General features: G+C 47.9%; 1 protein-coding gene across 1 annotated transcript in view; it reads right to left on the bottom strand.

The window, feature by feature from the left end:
- ALG13 (ALG13 UDP-N-acetylglucosaminyltransferase subunit) overlaps positions 1-25,058 on the bottom strand; it is a 203,209-nt gene that overhangs the window by 96,298 nt on the left and 81,853 nt on the right. Inside the window, exons 12-14 of the mRNA XM_077281501.1 lie at positions 20,084-20,261; positions 5,596-5,671; positions 3,770-3,878 (exon numbers count right to left, since the gene is read on the bottom strand). Coding sequence (XP_077137616.1) covers positions 3,770-3,878; positions 5,596-5,671; positions 20,084-20,261 — 363 coding nt within the window. The remainder of the gene's footprint in view (positions 1-3,769; positions 3,879-5,595; positions 5,672-20,083; positions 20,262-25,058) is intronic.

Below are 25,058 nucleotides of genomic sequence, written 5' to 3'. Positions count from 1 at the left end.
CATCTGGACTGGGTTTCCCCTTGGTGGTTGACGTAGGCCACCATCACCCGATTATGTCAGGATCCTCTCCGACAATGACCCTGTAGGGATATAAGGAGTCATCTTATAACTAGCTCCACCGCAATCAGTTCCTTAAGGTTAGAGGAGCTATCGAGCTGTTCTCTCCAAATTCCCTAATTCCCTGTACCATGACCTCACCCAGATGAGCCCCCCAACCTCAAGGGCTAGCGTCTGTAGTGACTACCAGAGTTATCCGATTAACCCAGGGAACCCCTGTGGATAGATTAGCCCAGTTTAACCACCACGTCAGAGATTGCAAAGAAGACGGGGATAAAGTCAATAGCCCATCCAGGTACCCCCTGAGGGATCTGTCATTAAGCAAGATGTCCCACTGTAAGGCTCTTGTATAAAATTGAGCCCACCGGACTGCTGGGATGCAGGAGATCAGGTCAGTTACCCTAAAAGGGACATCGATGGACTGCTTAATGCTCTCACCACATGATGTTGAATATTATCTAGTTTACTAGCTGGTAGTCGACATTCCTGAATTTATGAGTCTAAAATTAGCCCTAGGAACCTGCACCTTTAAGTGCTCTAGACGCGACTTCTTAATGTTCAATAGCCACCCCAAGCGTTCCAAGGTTGCCATTATTTCACTTACTTGCGTCAAGCAATGATCAGCTGACCTGCTAACAATAAGAAAATCTAATAAAAATAAACTAGGCACGCAACTTAAGATGAATTTTTTTACTTTTAAATGTAGTCAAGGCAAAACATTTTGGCCGCATTTGGCCTTTATCAATTACAAACTATACAGGAGTGTCAGGGATTTGTGGGAATCCTGTGGATTTTTAGTGAGGCACGTCTCGGTATGGACCTGAAAGTGTGCACGTACCTGGAGAAAGACACAGCGTCCGCTCTGCTTGTAGCTGACAACCAGCGGAAGCTGCGTCTTTTCCAGGCATGTGCACACATTCAGGTCCCCTGGCTTGTTTACCACTGGGGGTTTTCCGCTTTAAACACCCCATACTCTTATGAAAGTGACCATACAGAGACATGCCTCACTAAAAATCCACAGGATTCCCACGAATCTCTGACACTCCTGTATAGTTTGTAATTGGTAAAGGCCAAATGCGGGCGAAACGTTTTGCCTTTCATCTTTAAGTTGAGTGCCTAGTTCATTTTTATTGTCTAATTGTGCCCTCTATGACCACCGCCACCCTGAGGAACCGCTGGTGCTCCTCATGTATAGGCACATGATGGATCTTAAGGATGTGTACTAACACTGTCATGAAACAGTTTTTAAACATTAGCTTTATTGCTGATCTAATGGATTCCATTTTGAAGGAGAGCACTTTCAAGAACGGATTTAGAGCTTTTAGTTCTAAAAGGAGCAGTCTGGCTTCAGAATCAGAGAGAGGGGGGAATAAATCCCTTTACCCATTTCTGGCAAGGGAACTTCCACCAGTACTGCATTACGCAACAGCTCCAGGACCTCTGCTTCTAGGGCTTGTTGTTCTGCGGAGGAAGACCGGCAAGGGGTTATCATGAACCAGTCCTGTGGGATTGAAAGAAACTTAACTTCAGCCCTGGTGCTATCAGGCTACAAACCCAGTCACCATTGGATATTTCATTTTAAGCAGGAAAGAAGGCTGACAGCCTACCCTCTACCTGGGCCAGCAGTCATTAGGGTGGTTTTTTATGCTCCCGAGATTAGCTCCCAAACATGAACCCAACCTTTCCTCTTTCTATCATCCCACTTGGCTCGGTCCACAGGAAGGCTTTCCACAGCTTTCTCCTACCGAAGGTGCAAATTGCCTCTTCTGAGAAAAAGATGACAAACTCTATAGCCCCACCTGTAGGAAGTAGGGACATCTGTAGGAGGGAACCGACAGACTGGGAAATTTCTTTGTATTGTCTCCTGCCTTCTCCAGAAGCTCATCTAAGACCAGTCCAAACAGGTACTCGCACAGAATAGAACAAAGTTTAGACCTGGTCTGAATATCCCCAGGCCAGCGTTTCAGCCACAACAATCTCCGGGCTGCATTCGAGAGGGCCACAGCATTTGCTGCCAATCTGACAGAGGCTGCCGAAGCATCTGATAAGAATGCTGCGGCACTCTGTATCATTGATAACGACTCCAGAATAGTCTCTTCAGACGTTTTCGCCTTCAGCTGAGTCTCTAATCGGTCCAACCAGATCATAGACCTGGTCGTACACGTAGACGCTACTGATGGAACTAGAGCTCCTGCAGACATCTCCCAAGTACCCTTAAGGAAGGTATCCACCTTCTTATCCAGTGAGTCTTTTAAAGTCCATGTCCTCCTTGCAAAGAGGATTTTCTTGATGCCTTGGCTTCAACGGCATCAAGTTTCGGGGCCTTATCGCAAGAACTCGACGATGCCTCCTTTTAAACGCTGGGGAAGGGAACCTCCTCTTTAGATAGGAGTCCGGTAAGGGGGACCTGCAAAGTGCACACATCTTGATTTCCCTGCACACTTCATTCCCTTGCAGGATCAGGAGAAAAATAAGGGGAAAACTACATCACCTAGTGAACTTTCACAAATCACTTACCAGTGTGAATCAAATGAATAGGTACCGAATTACGAGGGGGACGCATCTCAGCCGAAGGATATTCCCTTGAGGCTGCTGAATCGTCCACTCTGCTGGAGCTCCTATGACTCTACTACTCCACAGAATCCAGACTCTCACTTACACGGCCACTTCCTGCACTGTTATGGAGTCATCACCGGGATGCTCAAGGCTTCTGATCGAGCAGCTGATGTACAGGAAGTACCTACTGCTCGCACGACTCCATCCTTTCAGAAAAGGATCAGGCCCAGAAGCAAGGAGGCCTGTGCAGGTGCCCTTTTTAAATGCTGGGCACACCCCTAACCGATACCCCCCAGATATCCGGGTCAGCAAGTCACCTGGTCTTCGGCGCCATTTCGGAGATCTCCTCCCCAGAGCTCACCAGAAGCACCTCCCCAGGACGTGACGTGGTCACCAGAGCACCACCGCCCCCCCAGGCCCAGAACACGTGACCGCTGGCCACGCACATTGCCAACATGACCCCTTGAGCCCAGACGCCCCACCGGAGCCCCCGGATGTCTCCAGGGCCGGATGCGTCACACGGCACCACCCCGGACACATCACCAGGACCAGCCAGAATGTCGTCCGGGCCCATCGGACGCCCCAGAGCACGCTACGCAGGAGACACCGCCGGCAAGCTCCAGGACACTAGCACAATCACCTGCTTTCAGGCACAGATCATCCGGAGCTGGTAGTCCTCCCCAGACACCGATCCACCTGCTCCGCTCACTACTGTGCGGTCCACCCTGGACCCACTGTGGCGCTTTCAAGAACCCCTTAATGGCAGATGTTGGGGATCCCCGCTGACTGAACTGACCAGCCAGGCCTGGAAATCAGACGAATCTTCTACCTTTACAGGTATGTCTGAAGAGGTTCACCCATTAAGGACAGGAAACCAACTGATGCGTGGGAGAGGCACCGCCCTTTAATGTCTGTGGGTTTCCTGTCTTTGAAGGGTGGATCCCCTTTCTCGTGGTGCTGTCATGCGAGACTGAATAAATGTAGTATTACATGCCAGTCACACATTGGTCAGCTCTTCTCTGCCCAAATGGGAAACCCCTCTATATCATCAATATGCGACAAGAGGAAGTGAACTGTGGAATTGCTACTCAGGCCAATGTTACATATTGGAAAATTAAACTAAAAAAAAAAATCAGACATGTTGTAGTAGGCTTACCTTTTCTGCTGTCCAGCCACACATCAAATTCTACATTCCTGTATATTTCTGGATCAAGTGCCTTTAAGACCTTGTAAGGGAATGGCATCTTATTTGGGTTTTCTGCTGACTAAAGAACAAAATGCCATTTTTAAACAGACTATTAAAAAAAATTGTTCATCAGAAAATTGCTGCGTGGAGTTGGTTTGTGTGACTGTCAGTCTTGATATTTGATTCTGGGACCACCAATACACATCACAGGGCACTGCGACGCTGATGGGTGGAAGTAAGCAAATGAAGACCGGAGCCAAAGTTTTCTTCCAGGCTCTGCACACCCCAGAACCAGGAAAAGGTCATTAGCATAAAAATAAAAAAAAATAAAAAAGGACTCTGAACAATAAGACTGAAGATATGGGCATACAGGTATGACTAATTCAAACATTCTATCATCTACATGCTCATATTAATAGTTTAACCCCTTAGTGACGGAGCCAAATTTTTGAAATTTGACCAGTGTCACTTTATGTGGTAACTCTGGAACGCTTCAACAAATCCCAGTGATTTTTATATTGTTTTTTGTGATACATTATACTTTATGATAATGGTAAATTTAGGTCGCTATGTTTTGTGTTCATTTATAAAAAAATATCAGGAATTTGAGAAAAATGTTAAAAAATTAGCAATTTTCAAACTTTGAATGATTATCCCTTTAATCCAGATAGTCATACCACAGCAAAACATTAATAAATAACATTTCCCACATGTCGGCTTTACATCAGCACCATTTGTAAAATGTTCTTTATTTTGTTAGCATTTTAGGAGGTTTAAAAATGTAGCAGTAATTTTTCATTTTTTCAAGAAAATTTACAAACTTTTTTTTTTTTTTTTTAGGGACTTAGCCATATTTGAAGTGCCTTTAGGGGTCCCATATATTGGGAAACCCCCAAAAGTGATACCATTTTAAAAACAGCACCCCCTGACATATTGAAAACTGCTGTCAGGTAGTTTATTAACCCTTCAGTTGCTTTTCAGTAATTAATGAAAAGTCGCACGACAAATGACAATGTGCATTTTTACCACCTAAATGCCTCTAACTTCTGAACAGGTTACAACAGCCGGCAGACTTAGGCCAGAATTTGGTCATGAATTGCTAATCGCAAACATCAGGACCACAAAATCATGATCTGAGGGCACCAACTGGGATTAGGAGGAAGCCCCCACAGTCTGTTAACCATTAATAATGATGTAGTCACCATTGACAGCAGCATCTAAGGGGTTAAACAGATTTGGACGGTGCAAACACCGATTGTGGCTGATACAGCAAGTTATCAGCTATAGTGGACAGCTGCGGGATTATCACCTGTATGGGGAGGCTATTCTCTTATATCTCAGGTCAGTTAAAAGATGTATTGGCTGTCATTAAGGGGTTAATAGTTGGCAGATTCCTTTTAAAGACAGAAGAATTTGAGTAGACCTATATTCATGGAAGATCTGTTGATATTTGGAACAGCCTCCCTGACGAATTCTTTCAAAAACTGCGCGGAAGTGCATGTAGAATAATTCATAGTTTGATTTTGTTTTGATAAGCTGGTCACACCAAATATTGAATTGATTTTTCTTTTGTTCAAATCACTACTTTTTAATCAACTAAAGCAAACTATTAACACTTTTCAAAAGTACTATTAACTTGCAGGTTTTTTTTTGTTTGTTTGTTTTTTTATACACACACACACACCTAACTAAAACTTTTGCACAGAACTGAATATTATATTTCCAACAGATCCTCTTAACATACAATATTGCAATCTACAGAAGGTATTTAGAACAACATATCTACACACACCAACCTTTATATCCTCCGCACTTTGGCTAGTTTTCTCTTCCACTGGATTGTCAACATCTCTTTTCTCCCATTCTTCTCGTCTAAAAAGAAATGTGGTTTTAATAAAAGTAGTTAGTCAAAGGTCACTGTGAAGCAAGTATATTATTGTAAGGGAAAGTATAATGTCAGTAATATAACTAGTAAGGCTGTATTCACATGATCATATCCAAGACCAAGGACATAACATCTGCCTACATTTAAGGCAATAAAAATAATTGGGATTGAGAGTCCTCAGTGGTTGATAACTTTTAATGGCTAACTGAAAAGGTAAATTGCAAGCTTTCGAGACTACTCAGGTCTCTATCAGGCATAGACTAAGGGTACTGTCACACAGTACCATTTTGATCGCTACGACGGCACGATCCGTGACGTCGCAGCGATCGTATGAATATCGCTCCAGCGTCGTAGACTGCGGTCACACGTTGCAATCACGGCGCTGGAGCGATGCCGAAGTCCCCGGTAACCAGGGTAAACATCGGGTAACTAAGCGCAGGGCCGCGCTTAGTAACCCGATGTTTACCGTGGTTACCAGCGTAAAAGTAATAAAAAGAACAAACAGTACATACTTACATTCCGGTGTCTGTCCCCGGCGTTCTGCTTCTCTCCACTGTGTAAGCGCCATAGCCGGCAAGCACAGCGGTGACGTCAGACATCACCGCTGTGCTCGCTTTCCGGCTGGCAGACGCTCACACAGTGGAGAGAAGCTGAGACGCTGGAGGACAGACACCGGAATGTGAGTATGTACTGTTTGTTTTTTTTACGTTTACGCTGGTAACCACGGTAAACATCGGGTTACTAAGCGCGGCCCTGCGCTTAGTTACCCGATGTTTACCCTGGTTACAAGCGAACACATCGCTGGATCGCTGTCACACACAACGATCCAGCGATGTCAGCGGGTGATCAAGCGACGAAAGAAAGTTCCACACGATCTGCTACGACGTACGATTCTCAGCAGGATCCCTGATCGCTGCTGCGTGTCAGACACTGCGATATCGTAACGATATCGCTAGAACGTCATGAATCGTACCGTCGTAGCGATCAAAATGGTACTGTGTGACAGTACCCTAATACAAAATCTGAAGAATCACTTTTATACACAACATGGCACAGAAATAATGCAATAGATAAGACAAGTGACGTGAAGCAGAACTATCATTATGGGAGAGGAATGAACAGTTGTGTCCATAAATATTGGAACAGTTCATAGAAACTGTTCATATCACTGAAACCTGGCTCACCCTCTGACTCAGCCTCTCAAGCTGCGCTTTCCTATGGCGGATTCCACCTCTCACACCCCTCAGCTCCAGCAACAAACATGGTGGAGGGGTTGGCTTGCTCCTGTCCGACACCTGTTCCTTTACGCCAATCCCGCTACCACCCTCCGCTACTCTTCCCTCGTTTGTGGTGCACTCCATCCGCATCTATTTCCCCTCCAACCTACAGCTGGCTGTCATCTACCGCACCCCAGAACTAGCCATCTCCACCTTTCTCAACCACTTCACCACCTGGCTACGTCATTCCACCTGGCTACGTCATTTCATCTCTGCTGACATCCCCACTATCATCATGGGTGATTTCAATATCACCATTGACACTTCCACCTCAGCTGCCTCTAAACTTTTATCCCTCACTGCCTCCTTTAGCCTCACTCAATGGTCCTCTGAGGCCACTTACAAAGATGGCCACATGCTGGACCTCATCTTCACTGGCCTCTGCTCCCTTACTAATCTCATTAACACACCCCTCCCCGTCTGAGCACAACCTACTGACATTCTCTTCCCTGTCCTCTCCTAGTGTGCAACCCCCACCCTACAAACTCACTCACCCTTGCAGAAATCTCAAACACCTCAACTTACAATCACTTACAATCACAGAGAGTCCCTTCTCCCTCTTACAGACATAACTTCCTTCCATGACAGATGCTGCTGCCACTTTTTATAACACCACCATAACGGCAACACTCGATTCAGCCGCCCAGCTCATGCATAACAAAACCCGTACACTCAACAGGCAGCCCTGGCTGACCAGCCTGACCAAAGAACTGAGACGGATTCCAGGATCGCTGAGCGGAGATGGAAGCGATCCAGCTCTGCCAACCACTTCACTGCATACAAGCAGTCCCTCGCCAGCTTCAAGTCCACGCTCACTGCCGCAAAACAAACTTACTTCCCTGATATACTCCCTGTCTCACAACCCTAAACAGCTTTTCAACACTTTCAATTCTCTACTCCGTCCCCCTGCACCCCCTCCCTCCCCTCTCATTTCTGCTGAAGACTTTGCCTCTTTCTTAAAACAGAAGATTGATACGATCAGAGAACGCTTTGGCCCACAGCGCCCAATGCCCCTCTTAGCTGCTCAACCCTGGCTCCTCCAAAACCAGCTTCCCCATCATGACAGAAGATCAGCTCTCCACCCTCCTGTCAAGATCACACCTCACCACCTGCAAGCTCGACCAGCTCCCTTCCCACCTCATCCCTAACCTTTCCACGGTCTTCATCCCAACCCTAACACACCTCTTCAACCTCTCACTCACAACAGGTGTCTTCCCCTCATCCTTCAAGCATGCCAAGATCACACCCAGTCTCAAAAATCCCTCCCTCGGCCCATCCTCTGTGTCTAGATATCGCCCCATATCTCTTCTCCCTTATGCCTCCAAATTACTGGAGCAACACGTCCATCTTGAACTGTCCCTCCCACCTCTCCTCCTGCTTCCTCTTTGATCGGTTACAGTCTGGCTTCCGACCCCATCACTCAACTGAAACTGCCCTAAATAAAGTCACCAACGACCTACTAACTTCCAGGAGCAAGCGACACTACTCTGTCCTCCTTCTCCTGGACCTGTCTTCTGGCTTCGACACTGTGGACCACTCCCTTCTGCTACAGATCCTCTCATCTCTTGGCATCAGACTTGGCTTTATCCTGGATCTCGTCATATCTGACAGACCGAACATTCAGTGTCTCCCTCCCACACAACACATCCTCACTTCGCCCCTTGTCAGTCGGTGTTCCTCAAGGCTCTGTTCTAGGACCCCTACTCTTCTCCATCTACACCTTCGGCCTTGGACAGCTCATAGAATCCCACGGTATGCAGTACCATCTCTACGCCGACGACACACAGATCTACCTATCTGGACCTGACCTCACCTCCTTACCAAAATCCCGCACTGTCTGCCATTTCAGCCTTCTTTTCTGCTCGCTTTCTAAAAACTGAACATGGACAAAACAGAAATCATCATCTTTCCCCCATCTCACTCTACCCCTCCACCAGACCTATCCATCAATGTCAATGGCTGCTCACTTTCCCCAGTCCCACACGACCGGTGCCTCGGGGTGATCCTCGACTCTGCCCTCTCTTTCAAGCCACATATCCAAGCCCTTGCCTCCTTCTGCAGTCTCAAACTCAAAAGTATTTCCCGGATCCGCGCATTCTTTGACCGCAACACCACAAAAACACTAGTGCATGCCCTTATCTCCCACCTTGACTACTGCAACCTCCAACTCTCTGGACTCCCCTCTAGCACCACTCCAATCCATCCTACACTCTGCTGCCTGACTAATCTACCTGTCTCCCCGCTATTCCCAAGCCTCTCCCCTATGCCAAGCCCTTCACTGGCTTCCTATCGCCCAGAGACTCCAGTTCAAAACCCTCACAATGACATACAAAGCCATCCACTACCTATCTCCTCCATACATCTGTGACATGGTACCCGAGTACCTACCTACAGGCAACCTCCAATCCTCTCAAGACCTCCTTCTCTACTCCCCTCATCTCTTCTTCCCACAACCGCATCCAAGACTTCTCCCGTGCTTCCCCCATACTCTGGAACTCTCTACCCCAACACATCAGACTCTTGCCTACCATAGAAACCTTCAAAAAGAACCTGAAGTCTCACCTCTTCCGACAAGCCTACAGCCTGCAGTGATCCTCAACCTACTGAACCGCCGCACAACCAGCCCTACCCTCTCCTCACCCATCCCCTGCAGACTGTGAGCCCTCGCGGGCAGGGTCCTCCCTCCTTATGTACCTGTGTGCCTTGTTTTTTTGCTCATGTTAAATGTATTTGTCTATATTTGCCCCGTATTTACATGTAAAGTGCCATGGAATAAATGGCGCTATAAAAATGAATCATAATAATAATAATAATAATAGATAAGGAATGTGAAAGTTTTATTGTCCTCTGATTAGGGTCTGGTTCTATGTTGTGACGCCCTCACAAGGTCTGAGGAGCAAATGCCTTAATTGATGCAAAAATACAAATCCATGCAACACATTAATTCCTGGAGTATAAACTCATGACAACCTTTGACACACTCACAAAAAAGGAGAAGAGAAAAGAATATGCATCAAAGAAGAGATCACCAAATAGAGTACAATACAGAATTCTTTTTATTGGAAACCAACCACATACAAATCAGTTAAAAACATTTAAAAGTCCCATCTTGGACAGCAATCAAAGAGTATGGGTAATACAATAACGAGTATAATACTCAAAACCCTACATGCCACAATATTTCATGCATCAGGTACACTCAGTATCTTATATAGTCCCTTAAAACAGATAGTACATGATGATAAATGCCAGTGGCTATATAACTTAATACAAGTTATAAAATGTATGTATGCTGTTATCACAAGAAAAGCATGACGTCGAACAATACATCAAATAGAAACAGATATTCAAAAGGAATAAGGAAAATAACCTCAAAACCCATCAAACTAAAGAGACACAGACAATTACCAAAAAGGGGCCATGGTACTGATAAGTCAAGTATGAGGTAATACTCACTTTGCGGCAATGCAAAAGTACTGCAAAGTGCGCAGGCGCCGGGAAAGGTCAGAGAGGCCTAGTGCCTGCGCACTGCTGTACTTTACTATGCCCTCAACAGGGCAGATAAGTACGCTTGCGCAGGAGTGCGATGCCGGGGAGAGATGAAGCAACAGGAGGGCAGTATCGCAAGAAGATGAGGGGAACAGGACCAGGACCTGTGACACCCATTGGACCGGACTGCACACCCGGGTGAGTATAATAAAACTTATTTTTCTCATCTTTCAGGTCAGACCGGGGCTTATCTACAGCATTCTAGAATGATGTAGATAAGCCCTGAAAGACAATGGCTGCATCTTATATCGGCCAAAACAGCCAACAGGTTCCCTTTACCTATGAACAGTTCCAATATTTATGGACAACTGTTTATCACTCTCCCATAATGATAGCTCTGCTTCACGTCACTTGTCTTATCTATTGCACTATTTCTGTGCTATATTGTGTATAAATATGTGATTCTTCAGATTTTGTATTAGTCTATGTCTGATGGAGACCTGAGTAGCCTCGAAAGCTAGTGCAGCGCCCCAGAGTCCTGGTCGTTGTAGTAATGTCGCTCTGCCACTAAGGGGAGTGATGTTACGTCTGATTGCACTAAAGGAGTTTCTCTGACCAGGTAACACTCACACTACACTTCACACTCCGGCCACCAGGGGGGTGGTTCTATCTAGTAGGCCACTCCTCACACTCTGGTAAAACTGGGGGTTGGACAGGAAGACAGGGAGAGAAGTAACTGGGAAGAGCTAGTGAGAGGACCTGTCAGGGATGGGGTCCTGGCAGACTCCTAAGAGCAGAACTAACCAGTGAACAACGGGAATACAGAAAAGAGGCATTAGGACCAGAAGGAGTCGTGCTGTTAGACCGAGGCAACATCCTTCTGAGGCACAAACAGTCGGTGGCCGGAACGCCGAGCAAGTAAGAGACTCTAAGTACTACTGCAAACCACGGCCGGACAGCCAATTATAGGTTGGCTGTCTCACACAAATCACCTAAGCAGACAACGGAGGCAGCTGTGGGAGAGGGGCGACTCTAGGGTCCCGGAAGAAATCCAGGCCTACCCCGTCATACAGGTGCGTCCTACCATATCACCTGGGGGACGGTGAGAACGAACATGAGAGACAGACAGAATCAGTTGTGAGGACTATCCCGGGAGCTCAGCAGGGAAGGACTACAACACACAGCGCTAGAAGGTAGACACTGATTCCCACCTGTAAAGAGAACTCCTGATGTGCCTTTGGACCGGCCGGTCTCAAACAGCCCTGTTGACAGCGCTCTGGACTGAGGACTCTAAAACCTTCAGTAAAGAGGTAAAGAGACTGCAACCTGGTGTCCTCGTTATTTACTACGACCTACACTGCACCGCAATATCACCACCATTTACCACCACCTTTCACTGGACGCCCCTCAGCAGGGTCACGGACCGGGTCTAGCCACCGTGACAACCCCAGAACAGAAACTCAGAGGCCCGGTACCGGGTACCCCTCGGCCCTGCGGCAGTGGGGGCGCTCCATTTTGGCGTCACGAACAGGATCTACTTAAGCCTGAAGAATCAGGTCATGTGTGCCTTGGAACTGTGATTTATTGTGCTTGGACTGTAACTTATTGCAAAGACTGTGCGTTGACAATTGCCGCCAGGAGTTCCCGCCACGATTCACCATCGCAGTGTGCGGAGGGAGGAGCCTCAGCTTCGTGGGCGGGACCGGCCAAAAAGAAGCGCGGAACGAGAAAGCGCGGTAACGTGCCGATCCCGGAAGAGGAACTCCGATCTCCAGCAGGTTAGTGGAGGAAGGGCCAGCCATGTCCGAGTCGGGAGGAGCGGAGGAAGAGGCCGCAGCCGGGGACGCAGGGGCACCTCCGGGCCCCGCAGCGGGCGAAGCCGCGGCCCTAATGCAACCACCGGTTGCCGCAGAACCCGCTGTTCCCCTCAGCCAGTCGGACGCTGCCGCTAACACAAAAGCCATAATGCCCTTCTCTATGCCGTACCTGCCCGGAGCTGCCTGGCTCCCGCGATACTCTGGGGAGTCGCATACATTCACTGACTTTAAGGAAGGGCTCTGCAGCCTGCTCGAGTTCTATCCCCTGACAGAGCCTCAGAAGGTTCATATGATAACCGGCCAACTCTTTGGGGCGGCTCTGAGAGAATTGAAGTCCTGGCCCGCCGAGGATAAGGGAACTGCACAGCAGATTTTTGCAAAGCTTAAAGCTACCTTCGATACTCGCACTGCTACAGAAATTAAACTGACTTTCTATGGATGCAAACAGAGACCGCAGGATAGCTTACGGGACTATGCCCTTAATCTCCAGGAGGCGATGCGGGCCATTAAGCAGAGTGACCCCGGCAGCATGCAGGATGAGGATAAAATCCTGAAGGAGCGGTTCATTGAGGGGCTCCTGTGCAGTCACCAGCGGGGCCAATTGCACTTCCTGGCCATGCAAAATCCAGACTTGACTTTTGCGCAATTCAAAGATAAAGCTATCCAGGCATTGCAGGAGCGACAGCCCAGCCGTGCCCCACCTCCCCGGCGTCCCGCTCTCACATACCACCAGGAGGTGGCGTTGGATGCCCCAGTCGCCGCCGAGGCCGATGCCCAGAGACTAGAGGACGACTCCCCTGCAGGACTTCGCCTCCAGATGCAGGAGCTAACCAAGAGCGTTGCTGCCCTGGCCCGGACGGTGCTGTCCCTACAGGAGGCCCCCAAGGAGAAGATCCAGTTGGCCTCCAGACAAGAGGATGTCCCTTGAATGCGACAGAGGAGGACTCCGCCGACCAGAGGCCGGAACGACGATCGCTTCCACCAGGACGGACGACCCATCTGCCGCCGCTGTCACCAGGTGGGCCACCTTGCAAGGTACTGTCCTTTAAACAAGCAACCCCTGGGGCAAAGGGCCAACCCCCAGGAGTAGGACGGTCAGGCCCGCAGCATTGGAGAACCAAGTACATTGGAGGACGACCAGTTCTCCCTGTAGTGGTTGATGGAATCCCCTTGAACGCTTTGCTGGACACCGGTTCTCAGGTGACGACTATACCTTACGTGCTTTATAAACGGTATTGGGAGGACACCGATATTACTCGTGGCCCTGACGATGATTTCACCATAATAGCCAGTAATGGTCAGCCGTTGCCACAAGTGGGGTATAAGGAGGTCACCATCAAGGTGGGGCGGGTGGAATTGAAAGCCCAAGGGATTGTGATTGTTGATATTGATCGTCGAGAATGTAATCCCATGATGACTCTTGGTACTAATGTCATAGAAAATTGTCTTGCAGAAGTTATTGTTTTGTTGCAACAGGTGGCAGAAACCACTGGCCACAGTGAGCAACGTGCCCTGCAGAAGGAAATCAGAGCTCTGATGCAGAGACAGCAGGTAGAGCTGACTGGTGGTGAGATTGGTCGTGTCACTGTGAGTGATTCAAACCCCATCGCGATACCCCCCAGGAGTGAAATGTTAATATGGTGTCGGGCAGCCATAGGCCTCAGGGGAAAGGACTACCAGGCCTTGGTAGAACCCGTATATTCAGACAATAGGCCTACTATTCTGACAGCCCGGGGGGTGGTCGACGTTCGCCAGGGGAGAGTGCCCGTACGTGTCCTCAATTGTGGGGAGGAAGAGGTTCACCTCACCAAGTATGCCACGCTCGCCAAATTGTTCACTGTTAATAATAGTGTGATACAGACACCTGAACCCTTGGTCCCGTCAAACGTGGCGGAGGACAACGGTTCTGCAGAGCACTCAAAAGATTGGTGTCGGGAATTGCATGTGGGCACTGACTCTACCCCATCCCATCAAAAACAGGGGGCCTACAGGGTGGTACACGAGTACGAGCAGGTATTCAGCAAACACCCCTTAGATTTTGGGCAGGTGAAAGGGATCCAACATCATATCCCCACGGGAGATCACCGACCCATAAAAGAGAGATATCGCCCTGTACCCCCAGCTCATTACCAGTGTGCCAAGGACATGTTGCGGGAAATGAAGGAGGCTGGGGTGGTGAGAGACAGCTGTAGCCCCTGGGCAGCTCCGTTAGTCCTTGTTAAAAAGAAAGATGGTACAATGAGGATGTGTGTTGATTACAGGCAGTTGAATCGCATTACACATAAGGACGCATACCCACTGCCCAGGATAGAGGAGTCTCTGGCTGCCTTAAAATCTGCTAACTACTTCTCTACCTTAGATCTCACCAGTGGGTACTGGCAGGTTCCTGTAGCGGAGGCGGACAAAGAGAAGACGGCCTTCACGACACCAATGGGTCTCTGCGAGTTCAATTACATGCCCTTCGGATTGTGCAATGCTCCCGGGACGTTCCAGAGGATGATGGAGTGCTGCCTGGGACACATGAACTTCGAAACCGTGCTGCTGTATTTGGATGATGTCCTTGTCTTCTCTAAGACCTACGAAGACCATCTGAAGCACCTGGCCGAGGTGTTTGAAGCCCTGTCCAACTTTGGCTTAAAGGTGAAACCGTCCAAGTGTCATCTGCTGAAACCTAAAGTGCAGTACCTGGGCCATGTGGTGAGCGCTGAAGGAGTGGCCCCAGACCCCGACAAGGTCACGGTGATCAAGGACTGGCCAAGGCCCAGTGACCTTCACGAAGTCCGGCAGTTCCTCGGGCTGGTAGGCTATTACCGGAGGTTCATTAAGGACTTTACCAAGAAGGCCGCACCCTTGCAAAACCTGTTGGTGGGCCAACCAAAGACGACCAAGGGGAGGAACACCCCCTTTGATTGGAACGAGGAGCTGGAGGGATCCTTCGCTTGTTTGAAGTCGGCACTGACGGGAGAAGAGGTACTGGCTTACCCCGAATACGACCAACCGTTTGTGCTGTACACAGATGCCAGCAATGTGGGATTAGGAGCCGTGCTGTCCCAGGTCCAGAAAGGCAAAGAAAGGGTGATCGCTTACGCCAGCAGGAAACTCCGTCCCACGGAAAGAAACCCTGACAACTACAGTTCCTTTAAGCTGGAATTCCTTGCCATCGTCTGGGCAGTGAGAGAGAGGTTCAAACACTACCTGGCCTCCGCGAAATTCACCGTCTTCACGGATAACAATCCGCTAATGCATCTGGATACTGCCAAACTCGGGGCCTTGGAACAGCGGTGGATGGCCCGGCTGTCCAACTACGATTTCACCATCAAGTACCGGGCGGGACACAAGAATGCCAATGCCGATGCCTTGTCCCGAATGCCCAATTTGCCAGAAACGGGAGAAGACCCGGAGGCACTTGAAGAGGTGGAGCTGCCTGCATTCCATCGCCCCAAAGCCACTTAGAACTCTCATCATGTGAAGAACAGGCACAGGAACCAACCGGATGCCACGCTGAATCCCCTGCCCCATCACGGGTGGGCGGAGACCCAGGATGGTGACCCCGCGGTCCGTCGGGTGAAAGAGCTCTTGACGCAGGCAGGGTTGCATCCCGGCCCAGATGATCCACAGGAAACCCAACAGCTGTGGAAGGGGAGAAGCAAACTGTTTATCCATGATGGCAAGCTGTGCAGGAGGAGCATCGACCCACGTACTCATGAATTGGTGTGGCAGATAGTGGTGCCAAGGCGAGATGCGCCCATGGTTCTGGGAGCCTACCACGATGGAGCCGGACACTTCGGATGGAGGAAGCTAGAGAGGCTACTCCGAGGGAGGTTCTATTGGATTGGCATGAAGAGAGCCATTGAGAAGTGGTGTCGGGAGTGCGGTCCATGTAGCCTACGCAGGAAGGACCATGGCAGCCAACGGGCTCCCCTGCAGCCTATCATCACCAAACGGCCGCTCGAACTGGTCGCGCTGGATCATGTGAAGTTGACACCTAGCCGGTCAGGCTATATCTACGCTCTTACCATCGTAGATCACTACTCCAGATTTTTGGTGGTTGTACCTGTCAAGGATCTAACGGCCAGGACTGCCACCAAGGCCTTCCAGCAGTACTTTTGTAGGCCCCATGGCTACCCGGAGAAGGTACTGACCGATCAGGGACCAGCATTCGAAGCAGAAGTGTTCCAAGAGTTCTGCCAACTGTACGGGTGTAAGAAGATCCGAACCACGCCGTACCATCTTCAAACCAATGGGATGTGCGAAAAGATGAACCAGGTGGTGATTGACTTATTGAAGACCTTGCCCGTAGAGGAACGGAACCTGTGGCCGACAAAGTTGCCTGACTTGGTGGATATCTACAATCACATCCCAGTAAATTCCACCAACTGTACTCCAGCGTACCTAATGAGGGGAAGGCCTAGCCACTTACCCGTTGATCTGGACATGGGGGTCCTAGTCCCCGAAGATACCTTGCCGGATGCAGATTGGGATGCAGAAAGGCAGCGAAGGTACCGCAAAGTACAGGAGTGCGTGGAAAGAAGTCTCGCCCAGGCTAGGCAAAAACAAGAAAGGGACTACAATCAGCACGCTCCTGCGATTCCCCTGTCACCTGGTGAGCAAGTACTTAAACGAAAGAGGAGACTACACAAGCTCGATGACCAATGGGAAGCGGAACCGTATACCATCCTGCCATCCGATTTCAACAACACGAAGTTCTGTCTCATCAGCAAGGACAGAGGGGAGACCTCGACAGCGGTATCCAGGGATCACCTTAAGGTCTGCCCCGATAAGTTGACAGAGAGGGACACGGCCCCAAGAATCTCCCCACCGGTGGAAAAGGAGAAGATGATCCATACCGTCCTTGGTGACTTTCCCCAGTCCTGGACTCAGATAAATCAGGCCATCGTGGTACCTGTTCTAACGTTTCAACAGCCGGACCCACCAGAAGCAATGGTGGTACCAGATCATCCGGCCCCGCAACCTCAACAAGCCCTACCTGAAGATGCCATGCCAACCGTTGAACCGGCAAATCCTCCCTCTGCTATCGGTGAATCTGCTGTACCCACTGTTGATAGCAGCAGCTCTGAGAGCCCCAACCTGCCAGTGCTACCCAGACTCACTAGAAGTGTAGCTAGAAGACAGTGCACTACACCAGCGGTAGCAAGCATAGCGGGCCCTGTTAGGCCAATAGCAACCCCTGCGCTGCGAAGGTCCACACGCAGCACTCAGAACCAAACTCCCCTCCGCTACAAAACTTGGAGGTATTAGCGAGGGCTGTTATTTAGTTGAAAATGTTTGTGTGCATATCTTTTGTTACAGGTTTTAAAATGGACAATAGAGTAATGGACGGTGAATTGCTCAAAAACTTTCAAAAGGGGGACCCCTTTGTTTACCCGGGGTCCCCGCTGTTTCAACCATTGAACTGAGAGTCATAAACTGTGCATGACCTAACTTTTGCAACGTTCAAGAGTCCTCACCTCCCATAAAGGGAAGCACTGTTATGTTTAATTGTTTATGCTATTTCAAAATTTTGTGTGTTTTCTGTTAACATGTATTGTTGTTGTTTTCCCAGTCCGGGAGTACTGGATTTAACCGGGGGGGGGAGTGCAGCGCCCCAGAGTCCTGGTCGTTGCAGTAATGTCGCTCTGCCACTAAGGGGAGTGATGTTACGTCTGATTGCACTAAAGGAGTTTCTTTGACCAGGTAACACTCACACTACACTTCACACTCCGGCCACCAGGGGGGTGGTTCTATCTAGTAGGCCACTCCTCACACTCTGGTAAAACTGGGGGTTGGACAGGAAGACAGGGAGAGAAGTAACTGGGAAGAGCTAGTGAGAGGACCTGTCAGGGATGGGGTCCTGGCAGACTCCTAAGAGCAGAACTAACCAGTGAACAACGGGAATACAGAAAAGAGGCATTAGGACCAGAAGGAGTCGTGCTGTTAGACCGAGGCAACATCCTTCTGAGGCACAAACAGTCGGTGGCCGGAACGCCGAGCAAGTAAGAGACTCTAAGTACTACTGCAAACCATGGCCGGACAGCCAATTATAGGTTGGCTGTCTCACACAAATCACCTAAGCAGACAACGGAGGCAGCTGTGGGAGAGGGGCGACTCTAGGGTCCCGGAAGAACTCCAGGCCTACCCCGTCATACAGGTGCGTCCTACCATATCACCTGGGGGACGGTGAGAACGAACATGAGAGACAGACAGAATCAGTTGTGAGGACTATCCCGGGAGCTCAGCAGGGAAGGACTACAACACACAGCGCTAGAAGGTAGACACTGATTCCCACCTGTAAAGAGAACTCCTGATGTGCCTTTGGACCGGCCGGTCTCAAACAGCCCTGTTGACAGCGCTCTGGACTGAGGACTCTAAAACCTTCAGTAAAGAGGTAAAGAGACTGCAACCTGGTGTCCTCGTTATTTACTACGACCTACACTGCACCGCAATATCACCACCATTTACCACCACCTTTCACTGGACGCCCCTCAGCAGGGTCACGGACCGGGTCTAGCCACCGTGACAACCCCAGAACAGAGACTCAGGGGCCCGGTACCGGGTACCCCTCGGCCCTGCGGCAGTGGGGGCGCTCCACTTGCAATTTGTTACCATATTTTCTGTTAGCCATTAAAAAGGTATCAACCACTGAGGGCTCTCAATCCTAATTTTTTATCTACTGGCTAACACAGTACAATGATAATTATCTTTCCTGTACACTTAAGGCAGGAACTCACCACAAAATAGGGGGTCTCCAAGGAGAATACTGAAAGGTGGCAAATATGGGAGCTTCAAAAAGGAGCTAAAAAATGGTTGGTAGTTGGCTGAGAAGTATACAGTAGTTCTATTGAGTGTATAGAGAAAAGGGGATGGGAGAGACACAGGATATTTGAAATGCCACAACTTAGCCCATTGTCCATTCACAAACAGCAACTTTTAAAATAGGCCAATCCGGGTCATCCTGGAAATATAAGCCTATGGTCAGAGCTATAAAAAAAAAAAAAAAAAAAAGCTGGGTGGCACAATAGAAGTTGTTCACTTGTGGGGACTGCCTAGGAGGCTGATGTGATCCACAATTCATGTCTCCTTCTCTAAAGGAAACAAAAGATAACTGTAGACGGAAATGTTTAGGTATTTCTGTTATGTATCCTTTTTATTTTATAACTTATGCATATGTGTGTCGTTTTATATCTTTTATTGTAAGCACTGTTCTTTCTTTATATTAAAGCTTAAAATCTTTAGTAAGTTTGATCCTTGTATGCTCTAAAGAATCCATAACTTTTCCGAGTGTGTGACCTTTTGACTGTCTGATAGCAACATATTTCGGGGAGTCATCACCTCCTGTGTTTGATGAGTGATGGGAGCGTGTGTTGTGACGGGGTGTTATTTTTGCTTAATTTATAGCCAAAAACAGAGGTTGAGTGCTGGATTAAGTGAGAGATGAAGTAACCCTTGCAGGCACACCCCACATCCCGTGGTGAGAAGTCAAATTGTTCTCACGGTGTTTGTCGGTGCTCTTTTTTCTAAATTAATAGGCATCAACCTTTATGAGCACCGAATAGCATTCTTAAAATCAAATCTTATGTAAAGGTGAAAAGTTATGGCTGTTGATTAGTTATGTTCTATGGGACACTGCATGCTGCCATTTCATCCAAGCACAAAAAAGGGAATCCAAACCTACTGTCAATTATGCTTACAATAACAATAGCTATAGTGTTTTTCCTGAATTGCATTAGGACAAAATTAGGCTACAGCTCCTTATAACCTATGAACAGCTACATTGCTTTTTCACTATAAATATACTGCTCATTAAAACAATACATACCTGCCGTCAGCGGATGACTTGCCATGTTCTGCAGTGCAGTCATAATTTGCATCTTCACTACCAGTCGATGCACTATTTCGATTTTTTTTAGTCCCACTTCGAAAGAGCTCAACGGCAGCAATCAACTCTCGCTCGTCTACTCCAAACACATCTCTGTATAGACATTCATAGAGGACAGCTGCAACAACAAAAAAAAACAAAAATCATCATCAGATACAAGACCTATCCAGTGTGCTAGTTTAACCCCTTAACGACCGCCGATACGCCTTTTAACGGCGGCAGTTAAGGGTACTTAAACCACAGCGCCGTTAGTTAATGGCGCTGTGGAAAAAGTGAATAGCGCCCCCCAGAGTCGGATTTTCTCTGGGGTCTCGGTTACCGGGGGTAGCCGAGACCCCAGAGAACATGATTCGGGGGTTTTTTAACGACCCCGGGATGCGATCGCCGGTAATTAACCGTTTACCGGCGATCGCAAAAAAAACCCCGCGATTTCCCATTTAATTTCTCTGTCCTCCGATGTGAACGCACATCAGAGGACAGATAAATGGGGTCCCCGATCGCCCCCCGATACTCACCTGTCTCCCCCTGTGCTCCTCGTGGCTCCCGATCGGCGCCGCCATCTTGTTCTGGCACCCGGAAGATCTTTGTGGTCTCGGATGCCGGGGGTAGCAGAGACCCCAAAGAACATGATCGGGGTCGGTTTTTACCGACCCCTGCTTTGCGATCGCTGGTAATTAACGGTTTACCGGCGACAGCAAAAAAAAAAAAAAAAAGCGATGTGTAATTCTGTCCTCTGATGTGATCGCACATCAGAGGACAGAGAAATAGGGGGATTCGGGGACCCCGTTATACTTACCGGTGTCCCTGGGTCCTCCTGTGTCCCCTCCTGGCCGCCGGCTTCTTCCTCCTGTAAGAAAATGGCAGGCGCATGCGCAGTGCGCCCGCCATGATCTGCCGGCCGGCAGCTAGAGGAGTTGGGGCTAAAATTAGGGTTAGGGTTGGGGCTAAAGTTAGGGTTGGGGCTAAAGTCAGGGTTAGAGTTGGGGTTAGGGTTGGCATTAGGGTTACGTTTGGATTAGGGTTAGGTTTGGGATTAGGGTTAGGTTTGGGATTAGGGTTAGGTTTGGGATTAGGGTTAGGGGTGTGTTGGATTTAGCGTTCTGATTAGGGTTATGGTTGTTTGGGGGTTAGGGTTGTGATTAGGATTACGGATCGGGTTGGGATTAGGGTTAGGGGTGTGTTGGGGTTAGGGTTGGAGTTAGAATTGGGGGGTTTCCACTGTTTCGGTACATCAGGGGGTCTCTAAACGCCACAGCCAATTTTGCGCTCAAAAAGTCAAATGGTGCCCCCTCCTTTCTGAGCTCTGCCGTGCGCCCAAACAGTGGTTTACCCCCACATATGGGGCATCAGCATACTCGGGATAAATTGGACAACAACTTTTGGGGTCCAATTTCTCCTGTTACCCTTGTGAAAATAAAAACGCGGGGGCTAAAAAATCTTGTGGAAATTTTTTTTATTTATTTATTTTTTTTATTTTCACGACTCTGCATTATAAACTTCTGTGAAGCACTTGGGCATTCAAAGTTCTCACCACACATCTAGATAAATTCTTTGGGGGGGGGTCTAGTTTCCAAAATGGGGTCACTTGTGGGGGGTTTCTACTGTTTAGGTACATCAGAAGTTCTGCAAATGCAACATGACACCCGCAGACCATCCCATCAAAGTCTGCATTCCAAGCGGCGCTCCTTTCCTACTGAGCCCCGATGGGTGCCCAAACAGTGCCCCCCCACATATGGGGTATCAGCGTACTCAGGACAAACTGGTCAACAGATTTTGGGGTCCAATGTCTCCTGTTACCCATGAGAAATTAAAAAATTGCAGGCTAAAAAATCATTTTTGAGGAAAAAAAAAAAAGGATTTTTTATTTTCAAGGCTCTACGTTATAAATTTCTGTGAAGCACTTGGGGGTTTAAAGTGCTCACACCACATCTAGATAAGTTCCTTAAGGGGTCTAGTTTCCAAAATGGGGTCACTCGTGGGGGTTTCTACTGTTTAGGCACATCAGGGGCTCTCCAAACGCGACATGGTGTCCGATCTCAATTCCAGCCAATTCTACATTGAAAAAGTAAAACGGCACTCCTCTTCCAAGCTCTGCGGTGCGCCCAACAGTGGTTTACCCCCACATTATGGGGTAACGACGTACTCAGGAGAAATTGGACAACAAAATTTATGGTTACATTTCTGTTTTTACACTTGTGAAAATAGGAAAAAAATGGTTCTGAAGTAAAATGTTTGCAAAAAAAGTTAAATGTTCATTTTTTCCCTTCCACATTGTTTCAGTTCCTGTGAAGTAAAGGGTTAATAAACTTTTTGAATGTCGTTTTAAGCACCTTGAGGGGTGCAGTTTTTAGAATGGTGTCACACTTGGTTATTTTCTATCATATAGACCCCTCAAAATGACTTCAAATGTGACGTGGTCCTTTCCGTTTTATTCATAAATAATCGCAAGTAATATCGAAGAAATGTTACCACTAACATGAAGTACAGTACAGACCAAAAGTTTGGACACATCTTCTCATTTAAAGATTTTTCTGTATTTTCATGACTATGAAAATTGTAAATTCACACTGAAGGCATCAAAACTATGAATTAACACACTATGTTATATACTTAACAAAAAAGTGTGAAACAACTGAAAATATGTCATATTCTAGGTTATTCAAAGTAGCCACCTTTTGCTTTGATGACAGCTTTGCACACTCTTGGCATTCTCTTGATGCGCTTCAAGAGGTAGTCACTGGAAATGGTCTTCCAACAATCTTGAAGGAGTTCCCAGAGATTCTCAGCATTTGTTGGCCCTTTTGCCTTCACTCTGCGGTCCAGCTCACCTCAAACCATCTCGATTGGGTTCAGGTCTGGTGAGTGTGGAGGCCAGGTCATCTGGCGTAGCACCCCATCACTCTCCTTCTTGGTCAAATAGCCCTTACACAGCCTGGAGGTGTGTTTGGGGTCATTGTCCTATTGAAAAATAAATGATGGTCCAACTAAACGCAAACCGGATGGAATAGCATGCCACTGAAAGATGCTGTGGTAGCCATGTTGGTTCAGTATGCCTTCAATTTTGAATAACTCCCCAACAGTGTCACCAGCAAAACACCCCCACACCTCTTCCTCCATACTTCACGGTGGAAAACAGGCATATAGAGTCCATCCGTTCACCTTTTCTGCATCGCACTAAGACACGATGGTTGGAACCAAAGATCTCAAATTTGGACTCATCAGACCAAAGCACAGATTTCCACTGGTCTAATGTCCATTCCTTGTGTTCTTTAGCCCAAACAAGTCTCTTCTGCTTGTTGCCTGTCCTTAGCAGTGGTTTCCTTAGCAGCTAGTTTACCATGAAGGCCTGCTGCACAAAGCTTCCTCTTAACAGTTGTTGTAGAGATGTGTCTGCTGCTAGAACTCTGTGTGGCATTGACCTGGTCTCTAATCTGAGCTGCTGTTAACCTGTGATTTCTGAGGCTGGTGACTGGGATAAACTTATCCTCAGAAGCAGAGGTGACTCTTGGTCTTCCTTTCCTGGGGCGGTCCTCATGTGAGCCAGTTTCTTTATAGCGCTTGATGGTTTTTGCAACTGCACTTGGGAAACTATCAAAGTTTTCCCAATTTTTTTCGGACTGACTGACCTTCATTTCTTAAAGCAATGATGGCCACACGTTTTTCTTTACTTAGAATTTGTATTATGGCAAGAAAAAAGCAGCTAACAGTCTATTCAGTAGCACTATCAGCTGTGTATCCACCAGACTTCTACACAACACAACTGATGGTCCCAACCCCATTCATAAGGCAAGAAAATATGTACGCTACTTACCTGGTAGCAGTGTTTTTTCAGGAGCCATGACAGAACAACGAGAGAGGGGAATCCGCCCTTCAGGGACAGGAAACCTCAGACATAAAAGGGCGGCCCCTCACTCCCCCGCCAGTTGGTTTACAGAGAACGAAAGGACCTTCTAGGTTTGTAGCACATAAACAAAATTAAAATATGGTACAATTCACCACGTGCATAAATTTAGGAATTACACTAAAGGAGGTGTCGATCCCAATAGACAAAAGAGGGTAGGGAATATAAGGGTGCTGTCATGGCTCCTGAAAAAACACTGCTACCAGGTAAGTAGCGTACGTATTTATTCAGTCGCCATGACAGCACAACGAGAGACTTTCAGAGAAGTGAAAAAGTAACTAGGGAGGGATTATTGCCTCCAGCACCCTTCTCCCAAACGTGAGGTCGGAGGAGCCACCTAGATCTAATCTATAGTGCTTAAGAAAGGTAGACAGAGAAGACCATGTAGCCGCCTTACAAATGTCTTCAATCGACACTTCTGCTCTCTCAGCCCAGGACGTGACTACCGCACGAGTGGAATGAGCCTTTATACCATCCGGAACTTCCACGCCACCTGCGGTATAAGCGAGAGATATCGCCTCCCTAATCCATCTAGCTAGTGTATTTTTTGATACTCTAAGCCCTTTCCTAACCCCCTGGTAGGATAAAAATAAGGAGTGATCTTTTTTCCAAGTGTCTGTTACTGAAATGTACTTAAGGAGACACCTTCGTAAGTCCAAACAATGAAATTTATATTCCTTTTCATTAGAGGGATTAGAACAGAATGAAGGTAGGACCACCTCCTGGGACCTATGAAATTTTGAAGCAACCTTTGGAAGATAAAGGGGATCAGGTCTCATGACCACTCTATCTTCCCTGAACTGCATATATGGAGGTTGTCTAGACAATGCTTGTAGATCACTAACCCTCCTCGCGGATGTGAGGGCAACTAAGAGGGCCGTTTTAACCGATAAGATCTTGATTGGAACATTATCAATAGGCTCGAACGGGGCTTGTGTTAGGGCCGAGAGCACAAGATTTAGGTCCCATGGGACTATTTTTTGTTTAATAACTGGCCTGGATCTGGTAACCGCC

Source organism: Ranitomeya variabilis, chromosome 2 (assembly GCF_051348905.1).
Source record: "Ranitomeya variabilis isolate aRanVar5 chromosome 2, aRanVar5.hap1, whole genome shotgun sequence".
Classification (NCBI taxonomy): Eukaryota; Metazoa; Chordata; class Amphibia; order Anura; family Dendrobatidae; genus Ranitomeya; species Ranitomeya variabilis.
Note: the sequence above shows the minus strand (reverse complement) of the source record. Positions and strands in the feature narration are given on the sequence as shown.